The following is a 21,194-nucleotide window of genomic DNA, read 5'->3' as shown; positions in this document are numbered from 1 at the left end:
TTTACAGCCAGTAACTCACTAATTTTAACGAATCATAGATAGAAGCCAATATGGCGTCAAAATAATTGGTAAAATACCCTAAAAATGTAAGTCAATTTTACATAATCATAACTCTTAAATCAGTGAGTTTCTCACCTTAAAACTTGTATTTTCGAATTTTACACGTCATAAACTACAAGATTGTAAAAACGGTCAGTAGTTTTTGATCCCTTGAAGTAAAGTTTATCCAATAAGTTATTTCGTTTCTAGGATAAAAAATTTTACAAATCACATGTTTTAATACCATCATTCATACTCGTACTTCTATTTGTTTCACAGTACAGGTGCTGCACCATGCAGCCAAGTGTTGAGTTTAATTGACATTAGCACGTACAAGAACCTATGTATTTAAATTTAAAGTTGGAGATCTGCCCTGTTTAATTGCATACTAGCATATACAAGAACTTATTTAATTGTACGGTTCTACGGAAAAGTTTATATCTACTTTTCTATCCGATTTTTTTTTTTTTTTTTGAATATTCTTTGTACAATCGTCAACATGGACAAACGTCGAAGTAAAACTACGCGAGTTTGGCATTACCGAATCTACAAAACGTGCTGTAAACATGACTACCTTGAATTCGTTTTTAGCATTTTCTTGCACAATAAAGTAATTGACGATTGGTTCTTGTCTATGCTAATATACAATCAAACAGGGTAGATCCCCAATGTTATAGGTTCTTATATATGCTAACGTAGATTAAACTCAGCACTTGCCCGTATGGTGCAGCACTAATCCGGGAACAAATAGGTCCATAAGCGTGAGCACTTTAATTTCCTCTTTGATATCATAAATATATATACATAGGTACAGTTATTAGTGATTTCAATGCTTGTATACGAACGATTTGATATATCTTATAGGGAATGATAATAAATAAAAAAATTTATTGGTAGATTTTTATTTCAATTATTTATTTCCATTTCAATTTGCATTAGTTTCTATAAATTCTATTATCATTTATTAAAAACTAATACACAAGTTATATAAATTTTAGATAATAAGATTAAATATTATACACTTCACAATTAAATATTTTTAGCATATCATTAGAAACATTTTATTGAAATCTATCTGGCAGTGTATTTAATATAACTTAATTTATCAAAATCTTTCTAATGATACATTATAATATTTATAATATTTATTGTATGGCTATATTTATAATAGTAGTAAATTACAGTGAATCATTTAATTCCTTTTTAAGTGCATCATCGAAGCAAGATCTCTTTGTCACAGTTTTCAATTGTTTATATGTTTTTCTTAATGTATCAGGATCGATTAGAAATCGTTGCCAAAGAATAGCCTTTTCTCGCTCGAAGTTTGTATCTGCCTTCTACAATGAAAGATTTAAAATATTATACAAATAAGATAATATATATACAAAACAAATATATATTATTTATCAATTTACCAATCGTTCTTTCATTTGATTTCTGATCTTTGTCAAATCGTTTTGTATCTTTTGTATATTATTGAGTGCTTCGCTGTGATTTATTTCAATATCATAAGAAATTGGTTTATATGTATGTGTCGGTCCTTTCTCAACTTCGTTTAAATATTGCGAATTTATATCATTTTCCCTAAATTATAACAATTTAACACTTATTGTACCCGTTATAATGGTAAATATTGGTAAAAAATTAATACTTACAATATTTCTAATTTGTCAACTTTTGAATTTAAATAAGTTTTCAATAGGTTTTTTTTTTTAATTTTATTTTCATCTATGAGATCATTATACTTTTGCAATGCAGAATTTAATTGATGTGTACTATTGTCACTACATACCATCGAAAAAAAAATTTTGTGAAATGAATTATGTATTTTTGGTGAAGATACAATGGCAGAATACTTGTTTTGCAGTTTCTGCATACTCTCCTACATATAAATGAAATTTCATTACAAACTGAAAATGCATTTGTTTTGTTTTGATAAATGACTTACACATCTTGTAGATGATAGTGAATATTCTGTTGTAAAATAGTGGTAAGCATCAGCTACAAATTCAGAAACATTTTTAAGACACTGAAATTGCACTTCCATCAGCATTCGTAATAAATCAGTGTGCACATGACCATGTTCTCGTGCAAGAAACCGTAAGTTTCTAAGTTTTTCTAAATGATTTTTTGTTCGTATAAGTCTCGTATGAGCATCCTGTTTTAAGATCTTAGTTATTTCCAATTCTGAGAATTGTTGCACTACTTCTGTTAACTGACGTTCTTGTAACAAAGTGATATTTTCTTCTAAAAAATCTCTTTTCCTAGTTACCTTTAAAATTTCTGTTCTAATTTTGATTCATAAATGTAATATTCATTAGAAAATAGATAATGTGCTTAGTAAAATAGTTATACTTAAAGAGCTTTCAAGTACCTTAATTCAGAATGTTTGGGTACTTTCATATCTCCTAAATTATATATATCTTCTATATAATTCAACATTGCAATGTATGATTCCTCTTGTACTTTTGCTAGAATTTCTTCTATTTTCGCATTAGTTAAGCTATAAAATAAGCATCTCTTTCAATCAATAAATACAAAGGATATTCAACTTATTAATAGTTATCAATATTAATTACTTTGTTTTACATAATGTCAGTTCCAATAACTTTTCGTTATCCATAGTTTTTTCTTTATTACTGTTAATTAAGGAAACATAATTAGAATCAGTCTTTTGCTCTTCCTCAGATGCATTTCCAAACTGTCGTTTTATATGAACATCTAAGTAATGATTATATAGTTCTATAGTTTTGGTAAAAAGTTTTAGTGGCATTTGAGTCCATAATAATGGTCTTCCTTTCTACAAACACAATATCATTATTATTATTACATATATTACTAATATATATCAGAATGCGTCTGAAAGTTATGTACAAACAGACACGAGTTAATTCTTTATAAAGAGATAAGGGAAAAGTATTGAATAAAATTTTAGTTGAGGCTTACAATTAGTTTTTGAGAAAATCGAATTTGAAATTTCGTTCTGTTCCATTATGAATTATTCGAAGTTGGGTAGTACAAGGAACATTATGTAATAATCCTCATATGAAAAATATAAATAGCATTTCCTAATTAAGATATTCTGTTTTTTTCTTATCTTTCATTTACTAGGAATCATCTCGTATCCATTTATACAGAGTGTAACCAAATTATTTGTCATGGCTTTGGTAAGTGATTCTACAACTTTGGATCGGTGGAGATCTCTTAAAAAAATGGGCCACAAAATTGTCCTTAAGCATAATTTTCAAGATCAAATTTGATAAATTACTTTGTTTCACACTATACATAACTTTCAAATGCATCCTGTATATATATTATCATAATATAAATTATGAAGATATTTTACAAATTACTCACATTTTCGGCTGCGTCTGCGTAAACGTTCACAAGGAACTCAACTTCTTCAAAAAATTGATGATTCTGAGTATCAAACTTTTTCATAATTATGGAACATTCTTCATATGCTCTATTAGCTTTAATATTTTCTCTATCCAAAGATTCTTCTTCCTTTTCTATAGTCTCATCTAATTCAATTTCTAATTTTCTGCAACAATGTATTACTTTATATAATAATATTAATCTTATGTATGTGCAGAGCTAAAAATCATAGTGACCTAAATCAATATGTTGCTATTTTTTATAAAATAGTGTCCCGTGTTTAATGTTGTGAAAAGCTAATTATGCTTTTTCAAGTTATGAAAATATATTACAATAGAAAATAAAATTATAACTTAAGTACTTATAAAATTAAAGCGATTATACTGTTAAGAGTTTAAATATGTAATTAAATTTACATTTAATCTAATCTAAGGTTATTAATCTAAGGTAATATATGTACATAAATAGAAACACATAATGATCATATTACTTTAAATTTTGAATCCCATTTTGCAATGTATAAATATAACTTTTGTCTTCCTTATATGAATTCTTCACTATTTCATATTCTGCAAATAAATCATCGATATTTGTGTCATCGAAAAAAATGATTTTCAATAAATCAGGATAATCTTTAGTATTTTCCTCTAATGCATGATCTAATTCTGAACCTTCTACCCATTCATTCATTTCTTGGAGTTTATTTTTTCTGAAACACAAATTATTGAAATTTACTTTTAATTGAACTTAAAAAAGAAGTTTTTGGTAATAGTGAGCAATTTGGTCAGTATCTCCAATTTTTTTCATACTATAATGTGTTGAAGGGGGTTGTTTAGAAAGCCAAACTATAATTTAAAAAATGTCGCAAACAATTATAAGTACTTTTAATTTTAGGTTAAAACTAATCTTAATCCTATCGGTATAAGCGCGAATTAAGTGAAAGGAAATATAAACAATAAACACTTAAAAAGGAAGCTTAATATTTATTTAAAAAATAGTCAAATAACAAAAAAATAACAAGTGAAAAAATGAAACTTCGTAGTCGCCTGCATTGTTGTCGGTGTCTAGCTTATTTGTACTCCTTGGGTTAGAGTTAGGTTTAGATTTAGTGAACGAATCGCGAAATACAAATGACAAGATTCAATATTCAGTTTGGGTTAGATTTAAGTTAGGTTTAGTTTTAGTTTAAAATTAAAAGTATTTATAATTGTTCGCAGCAGTTTTTTAAATGATATTTTCCCTTTTTAAAGAGCATCTTTCAACACATTACAACAGCATGGAAAAAATTAAAGATACCGATCAAATCGCTCACTATTATGAAACTTTATGTTATTGTAACGTAAATAAAATTTCAATATTTATTATATCATAAATGAACAAAGAAAATCTTCTAAATCAAGATTTGAGAAAAATATTTTTCACAAAGAATGTAAACTATTCATTATATATTTAAAATATTTTATTTTCAAAGTACAAAAATATGGTATATATTATATTATTTTATTTTGTTTCTAAAACCTAAATTCATAATTTTAACTTTCATTCACATATATATACGAATGAAATTAGTAGATTTTAAATGGATTAAAAGGCTTAAAAATATTCGAAGTAACTTACATTTGAACATCCTCGTTTGAAAGAACGTTGACATTATTTACATTTTCGCAGAACCATTTTAAGAATGGTTGTAGCGAAGGTTTGTCGCAAATTTTATCTAATATTTCTGGTGTAACAACGTTCGAAAGTTCCGAACGTAAATTTCGAACTTTATCATACAGAACTTTACCAGATACGTCCATGATCACGATCAGGAACACGGTTATATGTATGTCAAGTCTGGACAGTCGTATACATACACTGTACATATGGTCTTGATACTTATATACCGATGGTATAGAAGAAATCATCCGAAAATTTAGTTGTGAAAAATCGTCTACATTGAAGAAAAGAAGGTGCTTGTTCTGTGCACGTGTGGCATGCTGAATATCTTAAATAGAAACACAGACACTCTACTCATCTTTGTTGATCTTCCATATTGATTTTTCATTACTAGATACGACTTAATTTTCGGATAGCAATAGCAAGACAGCAATTCATGTAAAATAAAATCTTAAATAACCGCTAAATCCATAACAATATCATTGTAGATTTTGTACTATGTATGTAAGTTGGTAGCAGTGCAACATAAACGTGGATACTTACGTAGTGTATATTTATTTTATTTTATTTTAAACATTTTGTGTTATAATTTGGAAAAATATAGAAATGTTGATTGAACCGAAATTGACAAATACGTCAACAAATTTCGGCAAACCTCCAGAAAAGCAGAATCCTGTAAATATCTATTTTTCTTTTACGATTACTATAACCATAAATATAATTTAAAAATATTAAGTTTAATTAAATTTCTTTATATATTTCAGTTGTTGCAGAGCTTAGGTGCTCCGCACATAGATTCTTTTAATTATATGCTAGAAGATGGCCTGTCTGAGGCAGTTAGAGACAATCCACTTGTTTATATTCATCTGCCAAATGAAGACAAAATAGCATTATGGATCGACGATGTATCTATTCATCAACCAAGTATTCCATCTGGCGCAATTGGGGTGAAGAATCATAAAATCTATCCTACAGAATGTAGACAACGAGGATGTACTTATAAAGGAAAGATAATAGTCAAATTAGGATGGTCTATCAATAATAAAGTGCAAGAGACGCTTGAAAGGGATTTAGGAGAAATTCCAATTATGATTAAAGTATGTAATATAGTTATGCAAAATAAATTGCTCAGTTATATTTTATTTGCATTTAATGTTACAGTCTAATAGATGTCATTTAAGTAAGATGAGTCCTAAAGATTTAGTTGCTCATGGAGAACATGAACAAGAATGGGGTGGATATTTCATCATTAAAGGCCTTGAGAGGATTATAAGAATGTTATTAATGACAAGGAGGAATTATCCTATTGCTATTAGAAGATCAGGCTGGAAAGCTCGTGGCATACAATTTAGCGATCTTGGGTTGCTATTAAGAAGTGTACGAGATGATAATACTACAGCTGTATGTGTTCCAAATCCAGTTAAATTTTTTATAAATTAAAACTATGTTACTATATTATTATATGCTTTACAGAATAATACTTTGCATTATGTAACTGATGGCTCAGCAAAATTAATGTTTTCATATAGGAAAGTTTTATACTATGTTCCATTGATCTTGATGTTAAAATGCTTGGTTGATGTTTCGGACATTTTTATTTATAGTGCATTAACAGCTGGATGTGAAGATGATTTATATTACAAAGGTTGTATTTTAAATATGCTAAGAGCTGTACATGAACAAGGTTTAAATAGTCATGAAGAATGCAAAGCTTATATAGGGAGAATGTTTAGAATAAAACTTTTTGAATTACCTTATGATGCTACTGATATTGATGTTTGTGATTTCATAATTAAGTAAGTTTAATTAATGCACTGAGAAATATAAATTAATTTATGTTATTAACATATATCATTTTTAGGCATTGTATAGCAATTCATCTTCATGATCCACTGGATAAATTTTATTTACTCGCATTTATGACAAAAAAGCTATTTGCTCTTGCAAATAATAAATGTGCCGTAGAAGGTGCTGATGCTGTGATGATGCAGGAATGTTTACTGGGTGGTCATTTATATTTGCAAGTATTGAAAGAAAAATTATATAGTTGGTTGACTGGCCTTAAAATGGGTATTTTGAAACGTGCAAGGAGTGCTGGTAATAGGTACACCTTAAATGTGCGTAAGTATTTTCAAAAATTAATTTAAAGATTATAAATCTATATCACAATTATAATTGTTTTGCATATGTACATAGAGGAAATGCTAAATGCAATGAAACATGGAAATTCGCTGGAATCACAAATGGAAAATTTTTTATCTACTGGAAATTTAAGATCACCAACAGGTTTAGGATTGATGCAAAATACAGGTCTCACAATTGTCGCTGAAAATATTAATAGAATGCGATATATGAGCCATTTTCGTGCAATACACAGAGGTTCCTTTTTCCAAGAAATGAGGACCACAGAAGCTAGACAATTATTGCCAGATGCATGGGGTAATACTTTAGTATATTAAGTTGTTTCAAAAATTTCTTTCGTTTTATAAGATGCACAACATTTTGTTTTATATTACCTTATTGAATTATGTACGATCCAGTTTGTTCTATTACTACAGTAATATTTGTTTATTAACTTGTAATATTTAAACAAATTTTGCTTTATTAATATAAGAATAATAATAATAATTTGTTGTAATATTATAGGTTTCATTTGTCCTGTACATACACCTGATGGTGCACCTTGTGGTCTTCTTAATCATTTAACAATGAATTGCATCATTACGAAACATACTAATCCGAAATTGAAAGCTAATGTTCCCATCATACTAATGGATCTTGGAATGATTCCACTGTCAATTGCTGACAACTGGAAAAAATCTTACATTGTAATATTGGATGGAAAATTAATAGGATTAATAGACGATAATATAATTTCAAGAGTAACAGACAAGCTACGATTGCTTAAAATAAAAGGCCAAGAGGTAACTTCGTAATTTCTTAATTCAGCACGACAAACCTTTTTTCTTTTATTATTTATATTCAGGTTCCGTGTACGATGGAGATAGCACTGGTGCCAAAAAAAAATGTACCAGCACAATATCCAGGATTATATTTATTTACAAATCCAGCTCGTATGATGAGACCGGTAATGAATTTAGCTGCCAAAAAGGTGGAATATATAGGAACATTTGAACAGATTTATTTAAATATCTGTGTTACACCTGAAGAAGCCTATGAAGGGGTAATATATTATTTTTCTCATTTTTCCAAAATAATTTTTTTTGCTTTGCTATTTATTTATTTATGAAAATGTTATTTACTATTGCAGTTGACATCACATCAAGAATTATCAAAAACGGCTTTCTTAAGTAATTTAGCAAGTCTTATCCCAATGCCAGATTGTAATCAAAGTCCACGAAATATGTATCAATGTCAGGTAAAATTATGCAGAAAGTTCGCAATTGTTTATGACCTATTAACAAACTTTTATAAAGAATATTTTTTTAATGTTTTCATTAAACAAATGTTAACAAAGAATGATATGTTAGTGAGCATTTGTTACTAATTTATGAATAGCATCATTTCCTACGACGATAGTTCTTTATTTCCACAGAAATAAAGTTTGAGATATCAAGGCATTCATAAAGTTTAGTAAAATGAGCATTTATGTTTATGACATAATCATTAACTACTATTTATATTATTAATTACTGAAGGGGTTTGTAAATATGTATTTCTAGTATGCTCTGTGTATATACAGCTTAAGATTTTTTACAAATCTTTTTTGCTTGAAAGTAATAAATTTGCAAACTTTCAAATAATAAATTCCGCTGTTTTTCAGATGGGTAAACAAACAATGGGCACTCCATGCCATACATGGCAATTACAATCTGAAACTAAATTATATAGGTTGCAAACACCTGCAACACCACTCTTTCGGCCAGTGCATTATGACGAAATTAATCTTGATGATTTTGCTATGGGTACTAATGCAATTGTTGCCGTTATTTCTTACACAGTAAGTACAACCGAATATATATGTTAATTTTTAGATTGGTATGTATGAAACATATATATATATTCTAAATATTAGAATTATATATTATATTTTAATTGTCTTGTTTAATTGGAAATGGTAAAATATCTTTCGAGGGATTAAAGTTATAAAAAAGACTGTTTTTACGAAAGTTATTTAGCATATAGGGGGACATTAGCTAATCTAAATAATGTTTCAAAGTGTAATAGTGGGGGAGGTATTAAAGTTGAGCTAGGTTTTTTGAACAAAACCCTGTACTTTTTTATTCATAGTATGATGGCGCTCTAAGGATCTAATTTATGACATTCTACTACGTGGATTGATATCATGTGGTAATACAAATAGAAAACTGCAATTTCCATTTAAAAAAATGAACTTGACTGTAATACCTCCTCCACTAACAGACTTACAAAAAAATTATCTACATCACTTAATATCCTCTTATATACTAAACAACTTTTGTAAGAATAATATTTTGGTAATTTCAATTCCTCAAGAGATGTTCCATATTTCCCAGTTAAACGAAGCACCCTCTACATATATATAGAATTCTATTTTTTCAATGAGATTAAATTTGGAAAAGGTGACGTCAATGTTGGTGAAAAGCAATAACATAACTCTCAATTGCCTCTTTTTGTAACAGAGAATTAATTGAAAATATACCAGTATAGATACATATACTGTAGTTGCTAAATTTACCATTTAGGAAAATTATATACATACATAATGATAGAAGAGTTCAATCTTGGTTCATGAAATTCAAAGGTTTGATTTTTCATTACAAAATAAAGTAAGGGCGAGACTGGAAAATATATTATTGACAATCATATTTTAAGAAAAATGTTTTAGTTCTGAAATATAGATGACATTTATATATCTTGAATAATGAAATTAATTAAAAGAGACAAGTATATAAAATTATACAAAAAGTACTTTGATTAAATATGTGATATTTTGAAGAAACTTTTAAATTGCTGCAAAGATGAAAGTTTTATTTGAGGAAACATTTTGTATTGACCGGTCTAATAATTTTTAAACACCTTTACTTATTTTGTTAGGGGTATGATATGGAAGACGCGATGATCATAAACAAAGCAGCGCACGATAGGGGTTTTGCACATGGACTGATTTATAAATCTGAATTCGTGGATTTGAAAGATCAGAAAAGTTATTTTGCGAGGAATCCTGATAAACCTGATCTTGCAGAAAAATTAGACGTCGATGGCCTTCCTATTTTAGGTACAATGATTTCAGAAGGTGATGTCTATTATTGGTAAGTTTTATTCATAAAATTATTAACGTTTTCAATAATCTTTTATTTTATTTGATATGAAATACATCTTTTTTAATAGCTATTATGATGCAGATCAATCAACATATGTTACTGGTAAATATCATGGAAAGGAGGATGCTTATGTTGATACTGTAAAACTTTGTGGAACATTACATAGTCATATTCCACGTAGAGCTTGTATCACTTTTCGTATTCCAGTAAGTAAAATATCAATTTATATCTCTTGAATTGATGATCTTTGAAAATTGGATGTCAATGTCCAAATGATATACGTTACAGTACACACGTAATTAGGAAAAGTTTGTTATTATTTTGTTGGTTTTGCATTTATCTTTCTTACTACCTTGCATTCTCATTTAATTATCTAAACATATCCACCCCCCCCTCCCACACACACACACACACACACCTCCTAATATCTGATCCACCTTTCTATCAATCTGCATCTCACTTGTGTCACTAACTACTCTTTTTCCTGACAGTTGCACCGTCCTTACATATTTATATTTATATTATATCTATATCTTTGGCTATACAGACTTTGATTTTGCAATCTTGTTATATTTACACTTCCTTGTCTCTTACTCTCAACTTGAGATGTCATACCCTCTTTCCCTTCTTTCCTGTGCTCTCATTATACTAAATCCATTCTTTTTCAGATATTCTTCTCTTTTCTTAACACTTCCTTTCTTCCTGCACACCCCACAGCTCCACACTATATATGACTACCCCCATCACCAACAAATTAAATAAGAACATTCTTAATCTGAAATTATCTCTAAAATTTCATTGCCTGATTTCCCATATCTGGCTAAGTGTATGACATTCGCACTTTTTATACTTTCTTTTATTAGTACACCTAAATACTTGAACTCCTTAACACTTTCTGTCCTTGCCCCTTTACTCTCTCTTTCTGTGCCCTGAAGAGAGACTGTATTTAAGTATGAATTTTTATTTTAAAAATTATTTGTCAGATCGAATTCAGATCGAATTTCCAATTTATTTTTTTACATAAAAATGATTGTACTAGTTGCTTGTACCACTTAATGTGTGACAGTCCTGTATAGTAATTTCTGTATAGTATAAGAATGTTAACCTAAGGATTCCAAATAAGAATTTCGAATTTTTTAGCGTAATGCAAATGTTGGAGATAAATTTGCTTCGAGGGCAGGTCAAAAGGGTATCTGTTCACAAAAATGGCCTGCAGAGGATCTACCATTTACAGAAACAGGTTTAATTCCAGATATTGTTTTTAATCCTCATGGTTTTCCAAGTCGTATGACAATAGGTAAAATTAATTCTTTTTAAACAGATCTTAATATTTTAAATATTTGCTTCTGTATTTATTGTAACTATTTAAATTGCATATTTAATAGCTATGATGATCGAGGTGATGGCTGGAAAATCAGCAGCCATACATGGATTGGTACATGATGCAACATCGTTCAGATTTAACGAGGATGAGACAGCTGTTGAATATTTTGGAAAATTATTGGAACGCGGTGGTTATAATTATTATGGAACAGAAAGAATGTATTCAGGAATAGACGGAAGAGAAATGACTGCTGATATATTTTTTGGAATAGTACATTATCAACGATTACGTCACATGGTTTCAGATAAGTGGCAGGTTGGTAGAGAAAATTAAATTCTTTAGAATAAGTTAAAATGTGTCTTTTTATCTATTGTTTTACCATGTTTACAGGTGAGAAGTACTGGGCCAATTGATGTTTTAACAAGACAGCCTATAAAGGGTAGAAGGAGGGGTGGTGGTGTTCGTTTTGGAGAAATGGAACGAGATTCATTACTATCTCATGGTTGTTCGTTCTTACTTCAGGATCGTCTTTTCCATTGTTCAGACAAAACTACCGTAAGTTTATTTAAATAATAGAACATATAATTGAGACATTAAGAGAAAATGAACTAACCCACATTTTTTTTTTTTTTTAATGTTGGTTTATAGTATCAATTTATTGCAATAAGCTACATTAGTCATACAAAAGCAGAGAAATTCGTTCTTTCTCAAATTAAGCCCAGATAGTATAATGAAATCAATTGTTACATTTAATATTTTATGCTAAAAACACTGAGTGAATTACTCAATTTGCCGAGTACTGGCAATAGTTCACCTTTGATGCTGTTCCATGCAAAATTGATCATTTTTGTTTAATTTTTATTCAAATTGAAATATATCGTAATTTATATAAAAATGGGAAGGGTTTAAGTTATCATTTTGCTGGTATCGAAATTGTTTAAAAAATACAACTTTTTAAATTGTTTGCTAACTTTTATAAAACTACCTCCACAAAAGAATATTTATTTGCGCAACTATTACTCATACGAATTTCACTTTTTATAGTCTTATAAATTACCCATTTAATTTTATATTTATATAATATTATTCACAAAAGAAACCAAATTCATAATCAAAATTAAAAATATCTTTTTTATTGATTATTTCGAACAAAAATTTATTTTTATGATAAAATTTGTTTAATTGCATGTAACATATCTGAAAAAGATACAATTATTTTATATATAGAAAAAGGAATTATTATAATATTTTTTTATCATTATACTAAATATAATAAAAATATAAGACATATAACTAAGAAATATAAAAATAATTACATATTCTGGTACGTATAACAATAAGTCTAATTTTAAATTATTTAAATGTCTAAGCATAAAAATATTCTCAGTTCCATTTCTTTCCAAGTCTCTGATTTATTTTGCATTAGTTAATACTTGTAAGAGATGTAGATAAGATAAGAACATCTCGCAATAATTACAGCTTTACATTGCCACCAATAAGTCTACTATGAACACATATTTCTTTCTTTTTTTATTATATAAGTATACATTTAATTAGTAATAACGTTATTGTTTCAGACTCTAGTTTGTAAAAAATGTGGAACGTTATTGGGTCCGGTAATGGAAATGGGTCTAAGTGCATCAGGATTAAATGACAAGACAAAATGTCGTCTTTGTGGTGATGATGAATCTGTGAGAGAAGTTGACATACCATACATTTTCCGATATCTCGTAACGCAATTAACATCTTGCAATATTAATGTAAAGTTGTCATTTGCGGAGAAATGAAAATAAATGAAAATATAATGCATATACTTTTCTATTTTCTTTTAGTGATAATAGTTTATTTTTCTTAACATTTCATAAACATTTTACTTACAAATTCCATAAATATTATTCTAGAAATATCTTTATCCCGTTATTCAATACTTTATAGCAGTTATGTACATTTCTTGATTTATTAGATTTGACAACATGACGAATATTGGAATATACATTGTTCTCTTGCTATCTACAGATAACTACATTAGAATGCAAAGTAATTTTTATAATATGATTCCAATACTAAGAATGTTTTTCTCATACCGATATTTATACACAGTGTACAAGCAGTTGGACAAGCAAGTATTTAAGTAAATAATATGAAAGCAAAGACAAAGTATACAGACTTGAATCGAAACTTACATAGCTTATATACTTGTTTATGCTTTTGTTGGGATTTGTGCTCCAGGTTTTGCTCCTGGTGCATTTGATCCAGTTTGTTCTTTCTCCAGTTGCTTTCCTAAATATTCCCTATAAATAAAATACCAAATCATTTATATTATCAAATGTTACAACTTTTGATAATAATTTAGTACAAATTTTGTCTTGTATATAGATGTTTCAATTACACACCAATTGTGTACCATGAGTTTCTGGACTGCAAGAAGAGCTTCGTATCTTACATTAGGATCTTCATGTCCTAAAAGTTGCATTACTCGCTGTTTACCTCCAAGTTGCTCTATTATACTGGAATAATTTAAAAAATGATTTCAGTAAATCGTTTTTTAATGTGTAAGTAAAAAAGTTTCATTGAACGTACTGTTTACCACGTGGATAATGTCTTACGTATTCTCCTACATCGAAGCTAGCTACGCTGAGAACTAAGGGATCTTTACTAGTTTCTAACAGATGTACCAGAATACGCAGTAACTCGTAATTCTTTTCATTTAGTCGATTAGCATTTTCTCGCCAGAATTTGCCAGATTTGTGAACGGGAGACCATTCAAGACGTCCCGATTTCACTTCGGTCGAATATTCGTCAAACGAACTTAGATCTTGAACAGATGCTTGTAATTTATCATTCAAGAATTCAATATCATCGGTGATATCTTCGTCGTCAAATTTACGTTGTCCAAGGATTGAAAGTTGTTTCAGTACCTTGCACTGTACCATCGCGATGCAATGTTCTTTAGCAACTTGTCCATCCTCTACTTTCTCAATGAGGTTCTATGGAGTATTAAAAAAGAATAAGGTAATAAAAATAGAATATGTATTAAAAGAAAAGTATAGAAAATTTTAGGACTGTGGATTGATTAATTAATTACTATATCTTTTTATAATGAATCTCTAAAAATGTAAATTTTAAGTGTCTGTTAATCAGAAAATCAGTCACACATAGATTGTTTTAATAAAGATTTAATTAATAAATTATTTACTGTTGAATATGAAAGCTATGAAATCTCACCCTTGTATTTAAATTTTAACAGGAATCAATACCATGTCATTAAAATGTTAGTTCATTAAAATAGTGAGATGTAATTTTCTGCTACATTTACGAGAATATTGGAGTTTAAAAATAAATTAGAATTTGAAAATGAAATATCATAGTCTCTATACCAAACAATATATGTACACAGTCCAAAACCAAATAATGATATACTTAATATTTCTATCTTTTTCTTTTTCTTAAGATATACAAAGAACATTTTATAGAAATGATCGGTGTACAATAGATTCCTTACTGACAGACATTCGAATTTGAATTTTTGAAATATTATATGTGAAAAATTATATAGCTATAAACTATAAACCATATACTATAGAAGTAAATTAAGCATATGTAAAAATGTTTTTTTCATTATCTTATATCACCTCTTTTATTGTAACTGTAATTTTGAAATGTTTAGCATATTAACACTTTCGCGGACACTTGTAAAATTGAAATTGCACATAGAATCACACATATATCCCACAAAACTAGACAGGATTTCGAAACTTGTTGGTATTTTTTCATATCAATTAGCATCCGTATATGTTGTTGTTAATAAAAACAATATTAGACGGCTACAGCCGTCTCGTTCGTGGAAAGATTAAGTAACTTACCCTAAATACTGCTAAAATAATGCGAGTTACTTTCTCCTTAACAGAATCACTTAAAATGTCCGCCAATATAGGAATGACACTAAACCTAAAATAAAAATTTTATGTTATATTTTTAACAACTGTTTAAAATGCAATTACACATATGCAATATACATATATGCAATACGTACTTATTCATTTTCTCTGCAAGCAAAGGATTAAAAGTGAGTACCCATATACAGAATATCAGTTGATATTGTACTTGGAAATTTACTCTGCCCGTCAGAACACTCAGTAAAGTAGAAATTCCATCAACTGACACGAATGCGAAACGATACTCATCTATGCGAAGCATCATTTGTAAACAACGTGCCACGGACTGAATGTATTCATTATTCTGAATAAACACGATGGTATATATAATAAAAATATAATTAAACAACAAGATTGAAATTTAAATTATGTGTGTGCACCAAAAAAGTAAAATAGAAAGAAATCATTATGCAAACCAAATGCGAATGCACTCTTATATGTACAAAACAAAAACAATTTACATTAACGATAAAATCTTATCAGAGATGCACAGGCATCCAGCATTAGTAATTTCTATTTTAAATAAAAATAATTTCGTATAAAGAATATTACATATGGTTATCATAATGTTTATTTATTTTTATATTCAATTGTATTCTGTTTGCAATTATAACTCTTTGTACCTCGCGCTATCTTATGTTTAAAAATTGATAGGAAAGTTTAGCTGTATGACCTTTTCGTGTTAATACATACTTAATTATTATGAGACTAACCAGACTTTGTAGTTCATGTAGCTCATTTGCTTCTTTGTCTATAGTGTTGCCTTGTTCTACTCTTGTATGTAAATCTGTATCCTGAGGAACCTCAAGCTAAAACCCCATATATTTAAATAATTGCAATCATTTTCTATCGCTTTACTGTGTAAGCTACAGTATGCCTATATTTTTAATGTATAGTTAGTAGCATTTGATCTAAGGCGATTTATTGGCATTTGTATTTATATACTTTAGCAGACTTTTATAAATTCACTTATGTGAAAGTTACATATATAAAATTCGTATAAAATATATAAATTGTTACGAATTTCACTTATTGTATGATTAAAAAGAAATAATATATAATGATACAAAATACAAATGAACAAAGGAACATAGTTTTGAGACTAATTAATGAATTATATTATACAATATTTGAGTTATAATTTACATGAAGCAGGCAATTGAAATTACTTCATAATTACATATTCTGCAATACATCAAGTCATAATCTCCTTGAAACTATTCATTCAACTTATCAACAATATAAAAATATTTTACGGAATAATAGAAGTAGTTCCAATTATGTTCTCCATCCTATATGGTATAATGGAAACCAACACCATTGTGTACACACACATAATTACATTATATAAAAAAGAAAAGCTAAGCTAGTGCTAATAAATTAGAAGCATGTGTTAATATTATGATGAAAAATACATTTATGATGGTACACAAATATATTTTATTTTTAAAGTATGTTTATAATTCTTAAATCGTGTAATTAAATGATTATATATCTGTTAACTTACACTGAGTTTTAATTGATCCTTTAACCATGTCAAGTAGAATTGAAGATCTGTCTTTTCCATTAGATCGTGACTCCAGCAAGCAAGTTTGGCAATAATTCGAGAGGTCATATTCATTATAAATCCATCTTGTCTATTTAACAAGTTCAAGAAAGGGCCCCATACTGATTCACGTTTGCGACTTGAATGTTCTCTGAAGATTTCTACACGACTTCGATCTTCCTAAAATATATTTGAAAACATTTAATAAAAATAAATCACATATTACAAGAAAATTCAATCTGTGCGAATTCCATTTATTTCGGTGAAATGAGTTTTTATTATTTCAACTATTGTCGCGTATAATTTCAGTTATATAAACTCCTAGCTTGAATATAAATAATTTTATATCATTAGAAAGAAAAAAGGTAAATATATGATTTGATTTAGTTATAAATGTAAATGCGATTCAGTTATCTCAATCATTTTGCCTTCCGACGAATTTGGATAAAGGGTGTTTTACTATGTTTTAATTTATGTGATTTGATGTACCTGAAGCATATCATCAATCATTGTAAGGATGTATTGTATAGTCTGGTCTTTTGAAATATGGCCAAGTAAGTTAAGAAAAGTTTTAGCAGCTTGATGTGGATTTTCTTTAAGTTTTGCATCTCGAACACTAGCATCATTTGTATCAAAAGCCACTATAAAATCATAATCTTCTTTTGATATCATATGAGATCTATAAAACATAGAATATTAAGTGTTATTTAATACATTTAATTTATATATATATATATATATATATGTATGTATTTTCAGGAAAATTTGAGGAAAAAATATTTTGAAAACAGCTAGTGAGCTTTTAATCAGTCACAAATTTTAATATTAAAAATTTCCATAAACTTTTCCTTCAATAAAAAATTAAGTTTGTTTGGCTGTTTTAAATGGTATCATTTATTATTGATTTCATAATGTAGTAGCTGATATCAAGAACTATTTAGTGACCAGAGTAATATAAAAAAATACACATGTAGGCTCAAATATAATACTTAAACAAGCGATATTCTCAATAATGAACAAATCGAGATGAACAAATTCGTTTACTTTTGGGTTCACCAGATATTATGCTATTACAGTATTTCTTATAACTTTAAGAGAAAAAATTAACGCACTGGATTTGTAATGTATTCACCAACGGTAAAGGAAATCTGCAAGAAATTCTCAATGTAACGAATTCAATTTTTACATATTACCACTGAACTAGAATTAATATAAATATCTGTTCCTTTATCGAGCAAAAAACTACTTTGCTATTTTGTATCTCTGTTATAACATTTTAAAAAAGAATTTACCAGCCTATGTTTAATATGACGGTTCCTTTTGTTATTTTTACTTATTAAATATATAGTAACGCTTTATAGAAACAAACTGGACCCTACCCTGTATGTATAATATGTGAATAAAGAAGAGATACACATATTATATATATGTAAGATTTTATAGATTATTCGAAATAAAACTTTATGAAATATTTACATATATATATAGAAATATTTTGATATTAATATTTAAAACGACGGTATTCTTACTGTTGATACGATTGCCACTTGATTTGTTGATTCCTAATATCAGCAGCTTGTTGCTGAAGAATGCTCGTAGCTGCTAGCATATCTAAAAAGTTTTAAACGTTATTGTTATCTATTGTTAATAAACAACATGTAATCATGCCAATAAAAGAATAAAACAATAATGCAAACTTATGCAGATGTTTATAGTCTTATATTCAGGATAACAAGTATACATAAAAATATGACACAAATATATGATTAACAAAAATATATTACTTAAATAACAATAAATATCGTTAGCCTATACAAAAATGTGTCTCGCAAAGCTTTTTCAAATTATTATAAAAAGAATGAATGTCTTTATCATGACATAAGAAACAAACTTCTGTGAAATGACATATACAGTAAAAAATTGGATATAGTTCCGTACATATTAGCAATTTGTCATTTTTTTTTTTTTTTTTGAGAAATGAATAAAATTAAGACGCAAATAAAAGCAATATAATCCTTGTAAATCATATAAACACAGCACATTATTGGGAGGGGCAATGTCAAATTAAGAAATAAATATGTATGTTTAGGTCAATTACCAATTTTTTCATCCGGTAAAGCCGGTATCATTTCTTTAATGTTCACACGATCAACCATTTTTGTTGTTGTTCCTTAAATTCTGTATAATTTATTTAATACTTGAGTCGCAGAGAATTAAAGTCCTGCTGTCGTAAATTTGCACCTCCCTCAACACTTGGATCACAAGACTGATATATTACCAACTCGTTAGAGCTAGATACAAAATTTCCCTAACAGCTAGTAAAATTCAAATATTTCTAGTTAATGTGATATTTGATGTTAACAGAGAGGAAATTCCGCCGTACTCAGAAAGGATCATGTAAACAGGTTTCGACCATAGAGATAGGGATATAAAGACGCGAGAGTGTGTGAACAAACGGAAAAAGCAATATAGAAATAGGTAGTGAAGGTTGTATAAAAGCCCCTTGTGTTCTTATCTTATAACGCATACGCATTCTTCCTGTAAATACGTAAGTGTAATAATTATCAACGAGTAGCGTCAGTGTGTATGCCGGATTAGACAAGAACAGAAGGGGCCTCTACACAGCGTTATCTTTCTATTCCCATATCGCATTCACTTACACGGTAATATATGACCGCGTACTTTATCTTTATATCTCTATGCGTATATACGATCGTGCTGTGCGTTAACGAGTGGAGTCGCTGGTACTACCAGTTATCACTAATTACTTTACATACCTTGAATTGTAATTGAAATATACGAATTATAATTATTATCTTGCACCCTTAGCTTTACCATTCATATTTTGTTATAATGCTTTATCCCTATCCTTCTCACTTATACTTGCATATATTTTTTATAAAGATTATATTATATACTATATACTATACTAAAAACATATAATTTAGAGTACAAAGCTTCTTAGACTTCAAATACATAACAATGTATATGTATTATTGTTAAAAATCTTTTTATTACTTTCCTATTGCTACGAGGATAGTTATTATATAGCAGAGATGTTAATACGAACATTTGAGAACAGAGACTTTTTACATATTCACGGCTCTAATTTCTTTACTTCAAATTTACATGTCTTTTTTACAATTTAATATCGATATACGAATCTGATTTTTCTCATTTTTTTCATATTTTTTCATTTTTTACAGTGCAAAGTATAAAGATATATTGTTGGACCGTTAGCGGAGAGACGCGGTGGCGGTAGATCGTGCGAACGAGAGTCGTAAACGATTAGAGTCGCGAACGTTACGATTAGATAATCGACGCCACGAAACGATCGATCCCCTATTTCGTTTAGGATAATAGAGGTGGTTGAACTGATTATAACAGCGAAGTAACAGGTTACAATATGCACTTTATTCGAACAACTTTGTAGACATAGACAGTTACGCTCGGTAAGTATAGATATAAGTTAAACAGATGACTGATCTAAGGTATGACAAACTAGCAAAGTTCTCTGATGATGCTGTCGCAGAGGAAAACTATTGCTGGGGGGGGGGGGGCTGGTCAGCGCCCCACCACCGGTCGCTTGCGGGTGGAAATGACGGTTGATCATGGGAAAAAGCCGACTTTGCCAGTTTTTTACTCGATGGAACAATAACCATAAGGAACGTCTCGACTTGAATATATTTTATAAGAACGAAGATTATCGCGGTCCGACTAATTATATTTGCACGGTTAGTGGCCGCCTCGACCGAGGGACGGATTCTGATTTACGTCAAGAGTCATCGGACGTAACATATATTATATATAAATCCTAAGTATAAATAGGTATGAAGAATTTTGAAGAAAGTTATTTTTAAATAAGAATCGAATTACAATTATGGGAAATTATGGGAAAATATGGGAAATTAATGGAACAGTAAGAAGAGAATACGATACTTTATAAAAATTTATTTATTTCGTATTGAACATGTTGTATGTATAAAATTATCCTCTAATTGCGTTTAAATAGCCATCTTTCTATATTGGGAATATGAAGTATTTTCGTG

The 21,194-nt window shown here is 28.7% G+C and overlaps 3 protein-coding genes and 1 long non-coding RNA gene across 8 annotated transcripts; 2 read left to right on the top strand and 2 right to left on the bottom strand.

Moving 5' to 3' along the window:
* Positions 1-68: 68 nt before the first annotated feature.
* On the top strand, positions 69-13,475 carry LOC117235690 (DNA-directed RNA polymerase I subunit RPA2). Of its 2 annotated transcripts, none has more exons than XM_033497966.1 (16): positions 69-86; positions 5,841-6,173; positions 6,238-6,477; positions 6,550-6,872; positions 6,938-7,197; positions 7,273-7,515; positions 7,723-8,000; positions 8,063-8,260; positions 8,348-8,455; positions 8,861-9,037; positions 10,114-10,328; positions 10,408-10,546; positions 11,481-11,637; positions 11,726-11,979; positions 12,055-12,219; positions 13,242-13,475. In XM_033497966.1, the coding sequence occupies exons 2-16, from the start codon at positions 5,886-5,888 to the stop codon at positions 13,449-13,451; spliced, it is 3,255 nt and encodes a 1,084-aa protein (XP_033353857.1). In that variant the 5' UTR covers positions 69-86; positions 5,841-5,885; the 3' UTR covers positions 13,452-13,475. The 2 variants fall into 2 exon arrangements, with proteins under 2 accessions (XP_033353857.1, XP_033353856.1); XM_033497965.1 differs by lacking the exon at positions 69-86 and adding an exon at positions 5,683-5,751.
* On the bottom strand, positions 1,110-5,645 carry LOC117235694 (HAUS augmin-like complex subunit 3). Of its 3 annotated transcripts, XM_033497981.1 has the most exons (10): positions 5,035-5,645; positions 3,908-4,126; positions 3,397-3,583; positions 2,619-2,839; positions 2,414-2,542; positions 2,312-2,327; positions 1,988-2,197; positions 1,695-1,921; positions 1,455-1,623; positions 1,110-1,376 (listed from the first exon to the last, which is right to left on the bottom strand). In XM_033497981.1, the coding sequence occupies exons 1-10, from the start codon at positions 5,322-5,324 to the stop codon at positions 1,218-1,220; spliced, it is 1,827 nt and encodes a 608-aa protein (XP_033353872.1). In that variant the 5' UTR covers positions 5,325-5,645; the 3' UTR covers positions 1,110-1,217. The 3 variants fall into 3 exon arrangements, with proteins under 3 accessions (XP_033353872.1, XP_033353873.1, XP_033353871.1); XM_033497982.1 differs by lacking the exon at positions 5,035-5,645 and adding an exon at positions 4,464-4,672 and having other exon boundaries at positions 1,988-2,327; XM_033497980.1 differs by having other exon boundaries at positions 1,111-1,376; positions 1,988-2,327.
* Positions 13,476-13,521: 46 nt separating the features above from the next.
* Positions 13,522-19,423, bottom strand: LOC117235695 (V-type proton ATPase subunit H). Of its 2 annotated transcripts, XM_033497983.1 has the most exons (10): positions 19,244-19,423; positions 18,675-18,756; positions 17,635-17,824; positions 17,107-17,325; positions 16,313-16,408; positions 15,698-15,903; positions 15,528-15,612; positions 14,245-14,651; positions 14,058-14,171; positions 13,522-13,955 (listed from the first exon to the last, which is right to left on the bottom strand). In XM_033497983.1, exons 1-10 carry the CDS (start codon positions 19,299-19,301, stop codon positions 13,865-13,867), a joined length of 1,548 nt encoding a protein of 515 aa, XP_033353874.1. In that variant the 5' UTR covers positions 19,302-19,423; the 3' UTR covers positions 13,522-13,864. The 2 variants fall into 2 exon arrangements, with proteins under 2 accessions (XP_033353874.1, XP_033353875.1); XM_033497984.1 differs by lacking the exon at positions 16,313-16,408.
* A 116-nt stretch (positions 19,424-19,539) lies between these two features.
* Positions 19,540-20,983, top strand: LOC117235699. Its single transcript, XR_004493717.1, has 3 exons — positions 19,540-19,808; positions 20,352-20,597; positions 20,678-20,983. It is a non-coding gene; the product is annotated as an uncharacterized LOC117235699 (long non-coding RNA).
* The last annotated feature ends 211 nt before the right edge of the window (positions 20,984-21,194 follow it).

The sequence above is a fragment of the Bombus vosnesenskii genome, unplaced genomic scaffold, assembly GCF_011952255.1.
Source record: "Bombus vosnesenskii isolate JDL3184/JDL3185 unplaced genomic scaffold, Bvos_JDL3184-5_v1.1 scf7180000013319, whole genome shotgun sequence".
Lineage (NCBI taxonomy): Eukaryota > Metazoa > Arthropoda > Insecta > Hymenoptera > Apidae > Bombus > Bombus vosnesenskii.
This window is presented reverse-complemented; position numbering and strand designations above follow the sequence as displayed.